General features: G+C 47.1%; 1 protein-coding gene across 1 annotated transcript in view; it reads right to left on the reverse strand.

The window, feature by feature from the left end:
- Nucleotides 1–9301, reverse strand: part of Nr4a3 (nuclear receptor subfamily 4 group A member 3) — a 31509-nt gene extending 22208 nt beyond the window's left edge. Inside the window, exons 1-4 of the mRNA XM_076843246.2 lie at nucleotides 9265–9301; nucleotides 6107–7074; nucleotides 2326–2455; nucleotides 1672–1844 (exon numbers count right to left, since the gene is read on the reverse strand). Of these exons, the coding sequence (XP_076699361.1) occupies nucleotides 1672–1844; nucleotides 2326–2455; nucleotides 6107–7072 (1269 nt within the window). The 5' untranslated portion in view covers nucleotides 7073–7074; nucleotides 9265–9301. The remainder of the gene's footprint in view (nucleotides 1–1671; nucleotides 1845–2325; nucleotides 2456–6106; nucleotides 7075–9264) is intronic.
- Nucleotides 9302–14950: the final 5649 nt, after the last annotated feature.

A 14950-nucleotide genomic window follows, 5' to 3' on the forward strand; every position in this document is an offset into this window, starting at 1 on the left:
TATATTAACAAATGGCAGAGTAAAAAAGTTTGGTCAAGGAAATAACATATAAAGTTCTGTGCTAAAACTTTGACAAGTATTATCCATATTTAATTTTCATGAACAACCCCAGGAAGTAGATGTTATTGCCCTATAACACAGATGAGGAAACTGAGTTATTAAAAGATTTAATCAGTTGCTCAAGGTGACCCAACTATGAAATGATGGTGTTGGGATTTTCATCTAGGCATGCATGCTTCCAAAGCCTAGGCCCTTAACTACTGCATTATTCTGTTATACTATTATCTGAGACTTGACTTTAGTTAAGAGCTGCTACTTATAATCAGAAGAAGAGTCCTCAGCCTTTGGTGCTAAGGATCAACTGTGCTTCTCCTAAGGAGTCTTGTGATCAGGTATAGAGAGGAGGCTTCACAGTCTAGTGAGGGTGGGGATGTGGGAGAGAGGATCACAGCAGGTACACCAATCATTTCTGTCAACAATACAACTGCAAAGGGGGGCACACAGCAAAGACACACTTGCACACTTTGCCAGACAGTCAACTGGATGACTGAAATGCTGACTAGACCGGGGGAAAGCAATCTGGTAGTAGCTGCCTATCAGATCAAGCAACTGGGGACCCCTGTACTGGTCTGCCTTTTTCTGTATTTCTAAGTTTTCTTTTCATCAAGTGGAGATAATGATCCCTACAGTCCATGACTGGTTAAGGATTAAATAAGACAATATACCACAATATCTTGCATGTAGAAATTATTCAGTAATTGTGATCTTTTTCTTTTCCTTTCCCTCTTCAGCCAGACCCTGTCTTATTAGAAGTTTGCTTTTCTAAATCCTTAAAAAACAAAAAAAAAACAACAAAAAAAAACTGCCTTTCAGTAATGTTTGTACATTTTCTCAGAAAATCCTTTCTCGTGGCTCTAAATTTGCAGAAATCCAACTGATGAGATTTTATTACATCTTATATGAAATAAAAATGGTGATATGTTTTGGCTGATTTAAATCACAACACTGGTAACCATTTAAGGTTTTAAAAGTGTTTCCATGATTCTTGAAACATCCCTCTGGGGTTAAATATTGTAATCATCTCCACTACAGGGATGAGAGAGCTGAGAGCAGGAGCCAGGTGACACAGGCAGGAAGCAGCAGAGGCGGCGTTCCATCCCAGTCCTCCTGACACCACCTGATGTCAAGGCCAGAGCTCACTCCTCTCCATCAATGATCTAATTCCTCTGAATAAGCAGCAGGTCAATCAATTCCAATGCAGTTGGGGAAACTGCTTAAGAATAATTTGAGACTTACCCAGAAGGTTTGACCATAATATAAAAACAAAAAGCAGAAAACAGTAGTCACTTTGTGGAGACCATGAAAAGAAATCTACAAATTGCAGTTCACCTGTGCAGATTTTCATTGGCACAACCACTAGGAACCCCACCACAATGGGCATGACAGGTGCAGCACTGTCAGGGTCATTTGTTAAGGCATTTAGAGATCTAATAACACAAATTATTTGATGCAATAGATGCACTAAATTGCAAAATAAAAGGAGAAATACAGAAAAGGTATGAAAACTGACTAGCATGGTGCCAAGCACAGTCATTCAATCAACTCCTACTACTAGCATCATTAATAGAGATGCTGATCATTCACTCCAAAGCAGGACATCATAAAACTTACTCTGGAATAATCAAGATCTCTGGGTGTTGAGTCTGTTAAAGCTCGGACAAGGGCATTCATCATACAGATCGGAGGAGAAGGTGGGGAGGGCTGAGAAGGTTCCTGCTGTAGTGGGCTCTTTGGTTTGGAAGGCAGCCGACCTCTCCTCCCTTTCAGACTATCTGTACGAACAACTGATGCAGAGAGAGAGACATAAAACAATCCTTAAGATTATGTTATAAAAAAAGATTATATTATGATTAGGTATAAATCACAAAAAAAGTAATCAAAATACACCATAGTAGGACAATTATTACTAGGAACAACCATTAAAAAATGGTAAGAAGTTTGAAATAATATTCAACAATGATTTAATGTGAGTTGAAACAGGCAAGCAAAAAAAGACAGCCCATACTTACGTTTGGTAATGAATTAGCCCTGAAAGTCTCCTTCTTAAATAGAACAAAGATGCATGTACACAAGCTGTCTATTGATTTTGAGAAATTAGAATTAGTAGTCTGTGGCTATTTTAAAACTTAAAATACATCATACAAATAAAATGTTGGAAGGAAAGAGATCCTAGGAAAATTTACCATCCCATCATAATTATTAACATTTTTTGTGATAACTGAAAATGCATATAAGCAAAGTGGATGAAAAGCATGACATTCGTACCTTCTTTAACCATTCCGACACTGAGACACTTCTGAAATCGACAGTACTGACATCGGTTTCGACGTCTCTTGTCTACTGGGCAGTTTTTATTTGCCAGGCAAACATATTTTGCATTTTTCTGCACCGTTCTCTGAGAAAATACAATACAGAGATAGTCAACTAATAGTTTCTGGAAAGAGGTAGGACCTGACAAGATGTATTTTAATTACAATGTGAAAAGCGACAGCGCAATTCGTATAATTAGATAAATTTAATTTCCTAACACGCTAGCCTGCAGGAAAAACAATTTTATTAGTGTTAGCTGCTGACAATGAAAATCATCTCGGATTGTTCTGAAGCAAGTCTCAAGAGACACCCAACTCTGAATGATAAAATCATATCTGAAATTACCGGGTCAACATATCATACCTTGGAGGATTGGATTATCTCCACTTTTAATATCCCTTTGGGAACAATTTTCCACTTTGTTCCACTCCCCTGATTATTGCTGACCTTATTAAAATAAAATCAAAATTATCTGGGATGTACTTTGTATGCTATCACTATTGTAAGTCAAATATCTCAGTAACTGGCTTTGTTACTCAATAGAGATGAAATCATAAAAAAGCAAAATAAGGGTTTGTCTTGTTAGAACATATAGGAAATAAGGTTTTAACTCAAAAAGAAATTAGCTTATTTGGCTTAGTTTATCATTAAAGGATATATATATAGTAAACTGGCCATTTTTCATTTTTTAAAGCAAACTCTTAATACTGAATATTAAAAGTCACTGACAATAAAGAAAAAAGAAAAGAAGAAAGAAAGAAGGGAGGAAGGAAGGAACGAAGAACAAACAAACCCCAGGAGACAAAATATGAGCAAGAGAAAGATAGAAATATGAAAGTTATATATTTTCAGTGCAAATCCTCATTAACTGGTTATTTCATAAGTGACTATTGGTGCAGACACCAAAACAGCTATATTATAAAAGACACATCATAAAACTTGGGCTTTGATATAAAAACAATGTATTTTTCAGAATCTGTAGAATTTTGAAATGACACATGTAGAAATAATTAAATATACTTTATGCTCCAAAGTAAAAAAGAAATGCTTGTTTTTTAAATTGAAAACATTTGTGCAAATGGATACATTTCATCACTTAGGGTAAAACTGCTCAGAAATTACCTGGATCTATACAACTCCAAATACAGTAGAAAGTTGGAAATCTATTTGGGAAGTCTGGCTGCATTAAAAAAAGAAAAACTCAGATAACTGGCTTTGTGACCTATTTTGCATTCAAAATTCTAGGTTTCCTTTCAACCTTTCCTTTATTTTCAGTGATTCTCATCCCCATGTTTCAGTTTTCATCTTGTCACCTTTTAATTTTATCTTAGAATATGGTTTCTAAGTTGCTTATATAAGACTTAAAAAATATAACAAAGCCAACCTCTCTCAAGTTTAAGACATATTTGCTCAGTTTAAAATGCGAAATTCTGAGACACAAACACACTTTTGAGTTTCCAGCATTTAAATTTTCAGCAGTCTGTAAGGATAGGAAACTTGTGCTTTCTGAATGAAGCTCTCTTTCATTGAACATGCAGTAATTTCTAACACTCTATTTCTTGCCATTATCCTCAAGGCGATATGCCAATTTAAGTGCTAGTGGCATTTTGCTTCAGGTATACATTTTCCCAATAACCTGAAGCCTTCCCCACATTTATGTGTGCCTGCACAGTTTAAGGACAGAGAGAGATCGTTACGGTTCAATCACTAGATTCCCATCATTAACTGCACTTCATGTCACATTTTTAAAGAATTCAATTTAATGGTAGAAAGCCACTGGGTAAAACCTGCTCCCGTTCCCTTAATTAACAGATCCGTGGGGTTGTTCTCCCCCATCCTACCCCCACCATTTCAAGTATAGATTTGTTTTCAAGGGATTGTGGAGAAAAGGGAGGCTGTTGGAAAGCACTTAATGGAAATTTCTAGATTCAGAATGTATGACCACTCCCATATTTTGGTCAACTCTAAATTATTTAGGAGTGATTCTATTTGCAGACTACTCATAATTCTCTTATTGTTTTCCATTCTTTTCTTCCATATCCTGCTTTTTCCCACTACTCTTAATGATGTACAAATTAAACCTGCTAAGGGAATGCAGTTACTTCAAAGTTGCCCTGGTTAAGAGGAGGAAAAACATGGCTAAGGTTCTGCATTTAAGACATCATAATCCTGCATATTTGTAGGGCACTTTACACATTGCAAAGTCTTTCCATAAGCATTTTCTCATGTATCTGCCGAATTCAATTAATGACACGATTACCATCTCCACATCTAAAATAACTGTTGCTTGTTGCTAAGTATTCCTATCCACAAACATGTGCATTTTTACAAATACTTTGTAGTTTTCATTTAATGATGGACTATTGTTTATGGCCTTTTAAGAATTCTAAAGTGCTTTTGCATATATTTTTATCTCCTTGAATACTCACAGCCTTTCTCTGAGTTTTATTCATAGATAGGGAAATTAAATCCTAGAAAGAAGTGTCATGCACAATGTCATACAATTGGTAGGTGACAATTTAGAGGTCCTATTTGAGTCTTCTCACTCAGTTCCTGAACATTCCCAGATATATCCTATTGGCCTCCAAATCCAAGTTACCCAATCAGGATTCTGTTTCCCTTCTCTCTCTACCCTGACCAGCAATGGACAAGGTAGGGAGTGACTTGTGTGGGTTTACAAATGCCTGAAGTAATGGTCAATGGCATGGGGAGGAAGAAGAGTGGCACAGAAGTAAATGTCTGAAGCAGTCTGGGAATGGCAAGAGGCAGAGCAGCAAGAGAATGAGTTCCCTTCACCAACCTGGGTGAAAATAGCATTGAACTCAGAAGTCAAGAGAAGCCAGCTGGACCCATCCTGTGTGGAGTTAAATCACTATGTATAGCTAGCTCAAGGGTTCACCTCTTTTGGGATTAGCTTCCTCAGGGGAAGATGGATGACCCTCTCACTGTCAAATTTTCCTCTGGGTTTATAAAAGAATGAACAATGTTGAAACTCGGTACTGTGGGTGGTATATAGAGAAGGAAGAGCTCCTAAATTAGTGGATTAGTGAGGTCCCCAACTTCTATCTCCAGTGAAGGGAGCCACCCAAACTCCATCTAGCCAGTTACACTAACTATTCTGCCAATGCAGAGCTATGAAAAGGGTAGGTGTTTTAGGGACACAAAAACATGAGTCAGCATCCTGCCTCCATCCTACTCTGAGTGTGTGTCCTGTCCAGTTCAATGACCTCCCTCACCCTCCCTGACCCATCTCTGAAACAAGGATAATCATCAAGACACTGTTGACCAAAATAGCTTTTGAGTGGTCAGAATTCAGTCTCAGGTCTGGTTAATTCTAGAGTCTCAGCTCATACTGTGAGGATTAAGCAAGATACAAATGTCCAGGGCCTGCCATGCCTACCCCCTCAGACTCTCTGGACAAACAGAAAAGGAATGCATTTTTTTTTTTTTTTCATTGTAGAGGTTACAGATCCTTCTGACAATCTGCTGAAAGCTCTCTCCAGAAAAGTGCTCATAAGGCAATGTCAGATCAAGAATACTCACGTCCATCTCTGGGTGGCCTCCTGACCATCGGCCTCAAGTTTAAAACCCCCAGGAAAATGGGTCTAAAGTGTAAAGGCGACACCTCTCAAACCGTGAAGGACAAGAATTACTTCTACACCCACTAAGATGATAGCTTCAGTTAAGGGGCTGGCTGCAGAGGGGAGAGGGGCACTAGGTAGAGGTGTGCGCTCACCTTGAAGAAGCCCTTGCAGCCCTCACAGGTGCGCACCCCATAGTGCTGGCAGGCAGCGTTGTCCCCGCACACAGCGCAGGTGCCCTCTCCGGAAGACGAGCTCCTGTTGGGGGGCGATGGCAGGCTGGGACTCTCGCCCAGCAGGCTGGTCGCGGTAGGGGAGGCAGTGAGGCCCAGCGGCGGGAAGGCCAGCGCAGCCGCTCTCTTGGCCAGCGGCAGCCCGTATGGGTGGCCTTCGAGCGCGGCAGCCTGGCTGCCAGCGGCGGCCGCGGCTCCCAGCGGCAGGCTGAGCGCTGCAGCGGCCGTCGGGTCATAACCGAGGTGGTGGCCGCCGGCCGGGCTGGGCGCTGGAGGGTGTGGCGGCGAGGGCTTGAAGTGGAAGAGCGGGAAGCGCGCGCCCGCCACAGTGGACACTGCTTTCATCGGCGGGTCCAGCAGCGGGCCAGGCGCAATGCAGCCAGGAGCCGAAGGCAGCGCATCTTCCCACAGCGCCCCCGCTTGCGGGGGGAAGCCCGGCGTGGTAGGGGTGGACGGCGGGGACTGCTTGAAGTACATGGAGGGACTGGGCAGTACCTCGTCTTCCGGGCCAGAGGGAGGAGGAATGGACGGCTGCTGCTGCTGCTGCTGCTGGTGATGGTGATGGTGATGGTGGTGGTGATGGTGATGATGATGGTAGCCCTGCGCGCGGCCCTCTTCCATCTTGATGAAAGGCCGCGGCCCAGAAGGAGGCATTTGGTACAGGCAGGAGGGCTTGAGTTCGTAGCTGCTGGAGTAGCCCTCCATGAAGGTACTGAAACTGGGCAGGGACGTCGTGGCAGTGGCCGTGATCTCTGTACTGCCGAGGTCCATGGTCAGCTTGGCATAGTCGGGGTTCATGATTTCCGTGGTGTATTCAGAGCCATACGTCTGTGCTGCATAACTGGACCCTGGAGGCGAAGGGCTATACTGGGCTTGCACGCAGGGCATATCTGCAGGGGCAGAGAAAAGGATCTTTCAGAAATAAGGCAGCACTGGATTCACTGCTTTCTACTCTGGGAAGCACAGGAAGTGGCATCTTCCTGTTAGCACAGACTTTCTTCCTCCCTGGGAAGTTAGCTGAATCCTGAAAAGGGGCCACAAGACCCAGAATCTGGCCTCCTGGGACCCTCAATATCCATCTTCTCTCTTGCCCTGTTTTCCACCAGACCTGGGAACTTGATATCTTTCCTCATAAGCCCAGAGATGTATTTTAAAAAGTGGCTTTGAGTGCTATAAACTAATTGGTGTGACTCCTCAGTCACAAGCTGGGAGGACAAAGGAAAAGCCACTGAATGACCTGTTGGTTAATTTTGGGAGAAAGAAAGTCTATTGGTCTCCCAAGCCACACATATTGATTTGTAAATTTATGAGTTAGTCAAAAAAGATGTCCTGTGTGGGACTTACTGGCCAAGGGAGACAGTGACATTTTAACATTTTATGAGTGCCAACTGAGGCTGCCCACACACGTTGTGGTTGCTTTTCCCCACCCCCTCCACACTCCTCTAGCAGCCTGTACAAACTGGACCCTTGTGATGACTTCAGCCAGCTAGGTGGTGAGGTAGGAACATAGGCCCAGGAAATGGACTCAGTTTGTGCCATCTGCAAAGAAAAAGACCAGCAGCTGCAACAAAACACCCACCAAAACGGCTCTCTGCTACACTGTATTTGTGTGTATGTGTGTCTGTGAGCTGCACTCACATGCTTGCCCGTGTTATTAGTTATTAGTCAATTCTGACTAATAAGATGTATCAGTGGCTGTTTAATCAAAACAGTTAATAGTTACAGCCATCATAATATGCAAGTTAGTCTAAGTATTTTCTTAGGACAGAAGAATGAATTTCCTAGAAAAGAAGAAAGCAATTTATGAATAGACTTGGTTTCTCTGCCAGTTTGACTATGTTAAATCCCCAAAGCAAATGGTATCCAAGGTGCTTATTATTGTTCAGAGAGGTTGAACTGGGTGAGAAGATCCTGAAAGCTAATGGCTCAAGTGGATGATTTATCTGATTATGTTCCTTCTTTATAGCTAAACAGTATTGATAAAATAGGCAGTTTCTGGTGGTTGGTTTTTCTGAGCCAAAGGAAAACCTGGTACTTAATGTCTGTTTGTAGTGTATGGAGTAAAAGGTGTGACTAATAGAAAAGTGAGTACTTCACATTTCCTTTGACATCTTTCTCTTACCCACATTTCCAAATCTGATTGAGTCATACATGTATGGGATGAAATCTTGACTTGAAAAAAGATGATAAGGGCCTGTTGGAAGAAGCAGTGATGAGGAGAGGCCAGTTCAAACCTGTCTTTTTTTCAAGCAGGGCCTTAAAAACACACTAGTTGAAATTAAAGGATTAATTGTCTTGGTGTCCATTTGTTGGGATGAAATGAAAGGCTAATCATTTAAAAGAAAGAACACTGCCTGCCTAGTCTTTCATCTTGTATCCCTTCAGCACCTCTAGGATTTCTCCCTTAGTCTTTTCTCTCATTCTTCAGTACCATTCCCTACCTACTGCTTTTCTTTGTGTTTTTCTGAAGTTTCCAGCTGGAAGATGAGCTTGCTGGGACTGTGTTCTATTTATCTTCATATCTCTGGTGCCTACACAGGCCTGGCATCTAGTATCCCTTTAACAAATTTGTAAAGAGGTGGTGCAAACCAAACCTGCCGTCCTTTCTTTTGCCAAATTTACATCTACTCCTTGGCTTTCAGCTCCTATGTTTTTCACTTTCCCTCTGAGCTTCAATCATTCAAACTTCTGCACCCAGATAATTTTGGTTTCATACAAGCAAAATCATTTCAGAGCATCCCTCACGCTCTAAAGTGATCCCACAACTCTTAAACGCGTACACTTGATACAAAAGGAAGGCAAAAATTAAGACTTTGAAATGTAAAAAGGACTCTCATCCTTTGGGGTATTTGCATTTTCTTAGGAAATATAATTTTGAGGAATGGAGCACTTAATTTATTTTGGCTGCTCCAACTCGATAGCAACAGGGTGTGGTATACCGAGGAGTTTTGTGCTAGCAAGCCACCTGTGCTGTGAAATATGAGGCTAGCAGTCACTGTGCTGGCACTGGGCAGGTTGACCAGCCTGCCTGCTAGGTGTGTGGTTCCATGTGCCCATTTCTCTCGAGCCTTCAGACCTACCTGGAGGATATCTTGCGCGCTGAATGGTGGGGCTGGGGGTCTCTCCAGCGGAGGCTGAGAGTGTAGGAGGCGGGGACGTCCGGTGAGGCGAAGCAGCGGCGGTGCTGCCCGGCTCCGCTGAGGGTCCAGGCTCCGGGCCCGGGCTTGCCGGGCTGCGTTCTCCCGCAGTGGGCTCTGCAGGCACCGAGAAGGAGGACAAAGATCGCTGTGAGACCAGGCTAGGTCACCGCGCTCTGGGTTGGGCGAATGGCGGGGCGGGGGCACGGGGAGTGGCGGTGTTATCTAGAAATTCTAGTTAATTACAAAGAATTATCATAAGGTTAAGTAAAGGTGCTTAAGGGTCCGCGGGTCCGGGAGAAAGAAGCATTACAATGCCTTAGGGGAAGCTAAGGAAATCTCCGCAACCACTGCGCACACCATGGTTTTGTGGCGCGCCAATTGAGGCTAAAAGCCCCGCAGCCTGTGGTCGTCCAGGAATTTCTCTCTATGCCCTCACAATTGGTTCGGAGCTCTCTAAATCAGGAAAACCGAAGAAAGGAGAACACTTGAGGAATAAGTTCCACCCGAATTTGGGGGTCAGTGAGTGTGCACGAGCGGAAAATAGTCGTTTTCTAACTCCTCTCGCCCCCCACCCTTCAAAGACAAATTTTACACGATGCACAGGAAATGCACAAGGTCCGGAACGAATGCATGAATGCCCCGAGGAATTAAGAAAGTCTACGCTTTTCATTCTAAATGCTAATGGGGCTTCGCTTCTATTAGACGCGAGTTTCGGGGACCAGGGGTCAAGCAAACAAAAGGGCACAGTGGAAAAAGGCCCAAGCTGGAAACCAGGCGATGGGGCGGACAGCGTTTGCTGCTGGTGGAGAGGGCGGAGGGAGGTCCTCTGCACTCAGCGGGCGAGATCCCCGAGGGTGGGCGGCTTGTAGGCTCCGGGCCATCCCCTGGCCTGGAGGGGGCACATTCCGGAGGGCGCCAAGCACAGCTCCCTGGCGAATGTCTGAGCGTACAGAGTAGCGAAACTTTGTAGCTGAAAGGCGCTTGGTTGCCCTCAGGGAAGGATCAGGCTGCCCCAAACTCCGGCCAATAGCGCCCCCTTTGCTCGGGGTGGGCACAGCTTGAAGGGTAGCAATTTGAACGCGGGGGGGGGGGGGGCGGCGGGGGAAACCAAACCAAACAAAAAACCTCCCAGGTATGCAGGTCTCAAGGGTCCTGTAAATTTCCTCTCCCCCCACTCGCGCCTCGGGAGCTTGCTTGCAGGGAGAAAGGGGCTCGGAGACCCCAGGTCCGGGAAACCTTCGATAGTCAGGAAATGGGGATTCCCTTGCTAACCCCAGCCGGAGTTGCTCTGATCGAAAGCTTGCGCTCGCTGTAGCGCTGGCACAAGCGGATCTTTCCACGGCTGTAGCATGTGCTTTTCATCCCCCAGCATCTTCCGTGGGGGTTTCCAGCAACCCCCATCTCCTCCTCTAGTGGGTGCCCACATTCCTGCCCCTCCCCGGGAGCCTTTCAAGCGGAGACTTTCTCTAAGGGGCGACCTCTGAACTCGCGTGGGCACGGGGTCGTGTCTCCCCAAGGAAGGGGGTTCCTCTCAAGCGCCCAGCGTTCGCGGCGGGAACCGGTACAGCCCTTCCTACAGCCTAGCCGAGCGCCCCACCGCTCTCTCCGCCCCCCGAACGGCCGGTTACCTAGGCAAAGCCTCGGCGCCTGGAAACACGTTCTGCCGCTCTTGCTTGCGGCCGCCGGGGCCGAGGAGCACAGAACCTCGGGGTTGTAAATTAGGAAGAAATAACTACCTCTGTCAAAGCCTCTTTCTTTCTCGTGGGTAGACGAAAGGAACACCCCCGTGTTCCCCTCCCCGTGGTGAAGTGTGTGGAGGAAACCGTGAAACGCACCATTGTGACTGGGGCTCCTCCGCGGAGTTTCCAACCCTGGGGAGCGGGGGCGGAGGTTGGGCGGGGGCAGGAGCAGTGGAGGAGAGACCGACAGAAAGGGAAAGACAGAGATTCTCAGAAAGAGCGAGGGAGACGAGACAAAACCGCGGGGGAGAATTTCTGCGAGCGCAAGGTCCCAGGAAAGGGGATGAGAAGGTGGTGGGGAGGTTGCCGTGGCATGGAGAGTCTTTGATATTCACATTGCACGCATCTTCTTCAGCTAAAACAACTCGAATAAAGTAATTTCATTCATTGTGCCTAGTACCCGCGCTGGGCAGCTTTTCTTTTCCCAGCTCAGTTCTATAAAACACTTCCCTGTCGTGGGAAAAGAAGACTCAGGATTGGATTCGCGACGGAATGGCTGAACGGCGCCTTGTACCCCTCTCTCCCTGCACCCCAAGGCCTGGGATAAAAGTCCGAGATTTCTGATTACTAAACTCTTTGCAGCTCTTTCCTCTGGAGAATCCGAGCGCACAGATAAAAGGTAATTTCCAAGAACGTTCGGAAATAAAGGGACAAATGCTTTCCCTCTCATGACTGCCTGAAGCTACCAACAGGTTCGAGAGGTGCCTTTGGAAGTCAGTATCCGCAGGCTACGCTCGCATCACCGCTCTCTTCTCACCACGGAGAACTTTCATTTCTACTAAGAGTAAAACACTCGAAACAACTTCTCCAAAAGCGTGAGTTCTATCAGTGAAAAGTAAAGCATTCCTTTCCTACACCAAACCAAAGTCAGGAGGAGAGGGACGCTGTCCCCACGCGTGTCGGAGCGCGGAAGTCAGCAATTACACCCTATTACCTCCGAAGGGAAAAGGGTAAACCGGTAAGACCGCGATGCTAGGCAGACGTGCCTAGAGGTGCCCCAGGCTCATTTCAATACAATAAACCACATTCCTACAATTACACCCTCTTTCCTGAGATCTCCGAGCGCCTCTGCAAACTCCAGCCACTGCTGCCCAGGCCTCTTCCCTCCTAAGCTTTCTCCCAGACAATCAGCTCCATTCCACCATTAGGTACATTAACTTGGACCCACCAGAGCCCCTATTTTCAATCCTACTTAAAAGGCAGGAAAATTACTGCCGTTCATCACCGGGGCTGCAACTCCCTGCCGCTGCCGCTGCCGCTGCTGCTGCCGCCGCCGCCGCCGCCGCCGAGAGCATCATTACCATGACAACTAGAGCCGAAATACCCTGAATTACATCGCTAGAGCTCTTACTGCACAAATCCCGGTCCTCCTCTTTGTTAGAGGCTTTTCGCCTGTTGGGATGGGGAGAGGAATCCCACAAGCTCCAGAGTCCTCGCGGGCCCGCTAAAGGGAAAAAGTTTCAGATCAGAACCCACGGGCTGCTTGGCAAGCAAAACCGGAGCGGGGAGGCGTGTGTGTGTGTGAGTGTGTGTGTGTGGGGGGGTACACCACACTCAAAGTTGTCATTTTCAGGAGCGACGCTTCCCATAGCGCCAACTTTTTAACAAGTCCCCTTATTAACTGGGCAAATCTCATACGTACTTGAGTGCTGTGGCGGTTCCGTCTTTAGAGCGAGTTTCTAGAGAGCTGTTCCGAAATCTTCACTGGGGGGGAGTCACAGCTGCTGTCCCGGAAGGGCTGCGGTGTATAAGCCCAGCGGCTCCCAGAGGCGGTGAGCGGCTGGTGGGGGATGCTGCGATCGCGACTCATGGGAGAGCGCCGCCGAGAGGTTCCGCCGGCGTCCTGGCTCCGGCCGCGACTAGGGGATGGGATGCCGCAGCTGTTCCCACCTCCACTGCCACCGCAGGCGCTGTCAACGTTGCAAAGTGAGCTCAGGAGGGGCGTCCGGCTGCGGCACGGTGCTGCACCAGCGAGGGCGCAGGGTTAGAGGGGTGTGAGCGCGCGGGAGAGAGTAGTGTGTGTGTGCGGAGCGTGTGTGCGGAGCTTGTGTGCGCGCGTGTGTCTGTGTGTGCGAATGAGGGAGCGGGTGTGAGCGTGTCTGTGTATTGGGAGCGGAGGAGGAGCAGGAGCTGGAGGGGTGGGGGGCGGGAGGCTGGAGACTCCGCTCTCCCGGCTGCGCGTTCGCTCGCTCTCTCGGCACGTCATTTATGCCACAGGAGCCCTAGCGGCCTCTCCATAGAGTGCCTGGAATGCGAGACGTCAATGTGACGCCATGGGACGCTACGTCACCCTCCTCCTCCCTCCCCTGGCCCAGCCGGTTCCGCGTGTGCGAGGGAGGGTGTGTGAGTGAGTGTGTGTGTGTGTGTGTGAGTGTGTATGTGCGTGCTTGTGTGTGCGCGCGCATTCCCCAGCCATTTGCACCGCTGCACAATGAAAACTGCTCTGAGCTGCCGACACCAGCCCCAGGACTTCTCGGACCCGCGCTGCCAACCCCTCTGCAGCTATGTTGCTTCCTTGGGCGCGCGTCTTCGGGAGGGTGCAGCGGCCCGCCGGCGGGTCAGGCGGGACCGCCCAGCTGTCAGGCTCGGGTGGAGTAGAGTTGGAGGAGTTCTGCTGGCGCGCCTCCGAGGCTGCCCCGAGGCAAGAAGCCAGGACGAGGGGGTAAGGGAGAGGACAGCTCTTCCGAAAGGGAAGGCTCCGCCAACCAGCTTCTCCGAGTGACCTGGCAGCGGGTGTTGAAGGAGTCTGGCACCAGTTTGAAGACTCCCCGAGGTGCAGCTGTGCTTTCCTCATGCAATGGTCCCAAAACTGTTTACGTCTCTCTGGCCTCTGAGCCTAGGCTAATTCCTTTCCTCCTGCCATTAATTTCTGGGTGCGTGTTTCACAAGGGGATGCAGATGGCTCTGGGGATACGATTTTATTTCTTTACACTTATGGTGTGAGTTTCCTAATTGGACGCATTATAACCCAGCAAAGTGCACATCCATCAACCACGTGCACGCTGCAGCAGAAACTTACTGTATAAAACAAACACACACGTGTTGAACAGCCGAGCAAGTCTCACTTTTGCAAATCATCCCTCCTCTCCAGTACCGTCTGAAATGGAACTCTCAACTCGTACTTTCACTTTTTTGATGGTTGTAGATGCCCTCCCCCTCCATCTCCCAAATGAAACATTTCAAAATCAATCAACAGGATTTATTGGTCAATCGCTTGCTAGGGGATTTGCTCTGGTCTCCTGAGACACATTTGTCTTGAAATAGTGTGCCGACAGCCTGGGCGACTGTATGAGGGAGAGCATTTTCTTCCTGGAAATGATGAATTAAGTGTAAGTTTACTGCTGAAAACAAAAACAAAAATGTATCAGAGGTAAAGACTCGTAGTTCCAAAGGTTTCTGCTTAAAGCAACCTCTTTCAGAAAAGAATTTTTTGAGGAGAAAATATTTGAGTGAAACAATGCAGACAGACATGGTCCCCCACGTGGTCTCCTTGAATCAGATGCAACAGTTTTATTTCTTTGACTTGTCCCAAAGTCTGAGTGTATATGTGTGGGGGTGGGGATGTTGGTGGTGTCAGATTGAAGGGGGGGATTCCATTGTCCACAAGCCCATGTTTCAGAATCGAAGAAGCTTCGATCTTAAGACCAGAAACTTGAAAACAAAACTACATATAAATATATGGCATATCTTTCTTCGCCTCCACTTCCACTTCAAGCAGCCTAGTGTGGAGAAGACCGTGGGAGGATGCTCTGAAAGTTGACCCAGAGGGGAGGAACCTAGCCTCTGCACCGCCGCGGGTTCCAATCCAGTCTCAGAAGGAAGGAGGGCGCTGCTACATTGTATCCATTCAAAGGCTGAAGGGGGGGGAGCAAGACCTGGAGCCGCGC

This window comes from Callospermophilus lateralis, chromosome 2, assembly GCF_048772815.1.
Source record: "Callospermophilus lateralis isolate mCalLat2 chromosome 2, mCalLat2.hap1, whole genome shotgun sequence".
Lineage (NCBI taxonomy): Eukaryota > Metazoa > Chordata > Mammalia > Rodentia > Sciuridae > Callospermophilus > Callospermophilus lateralis.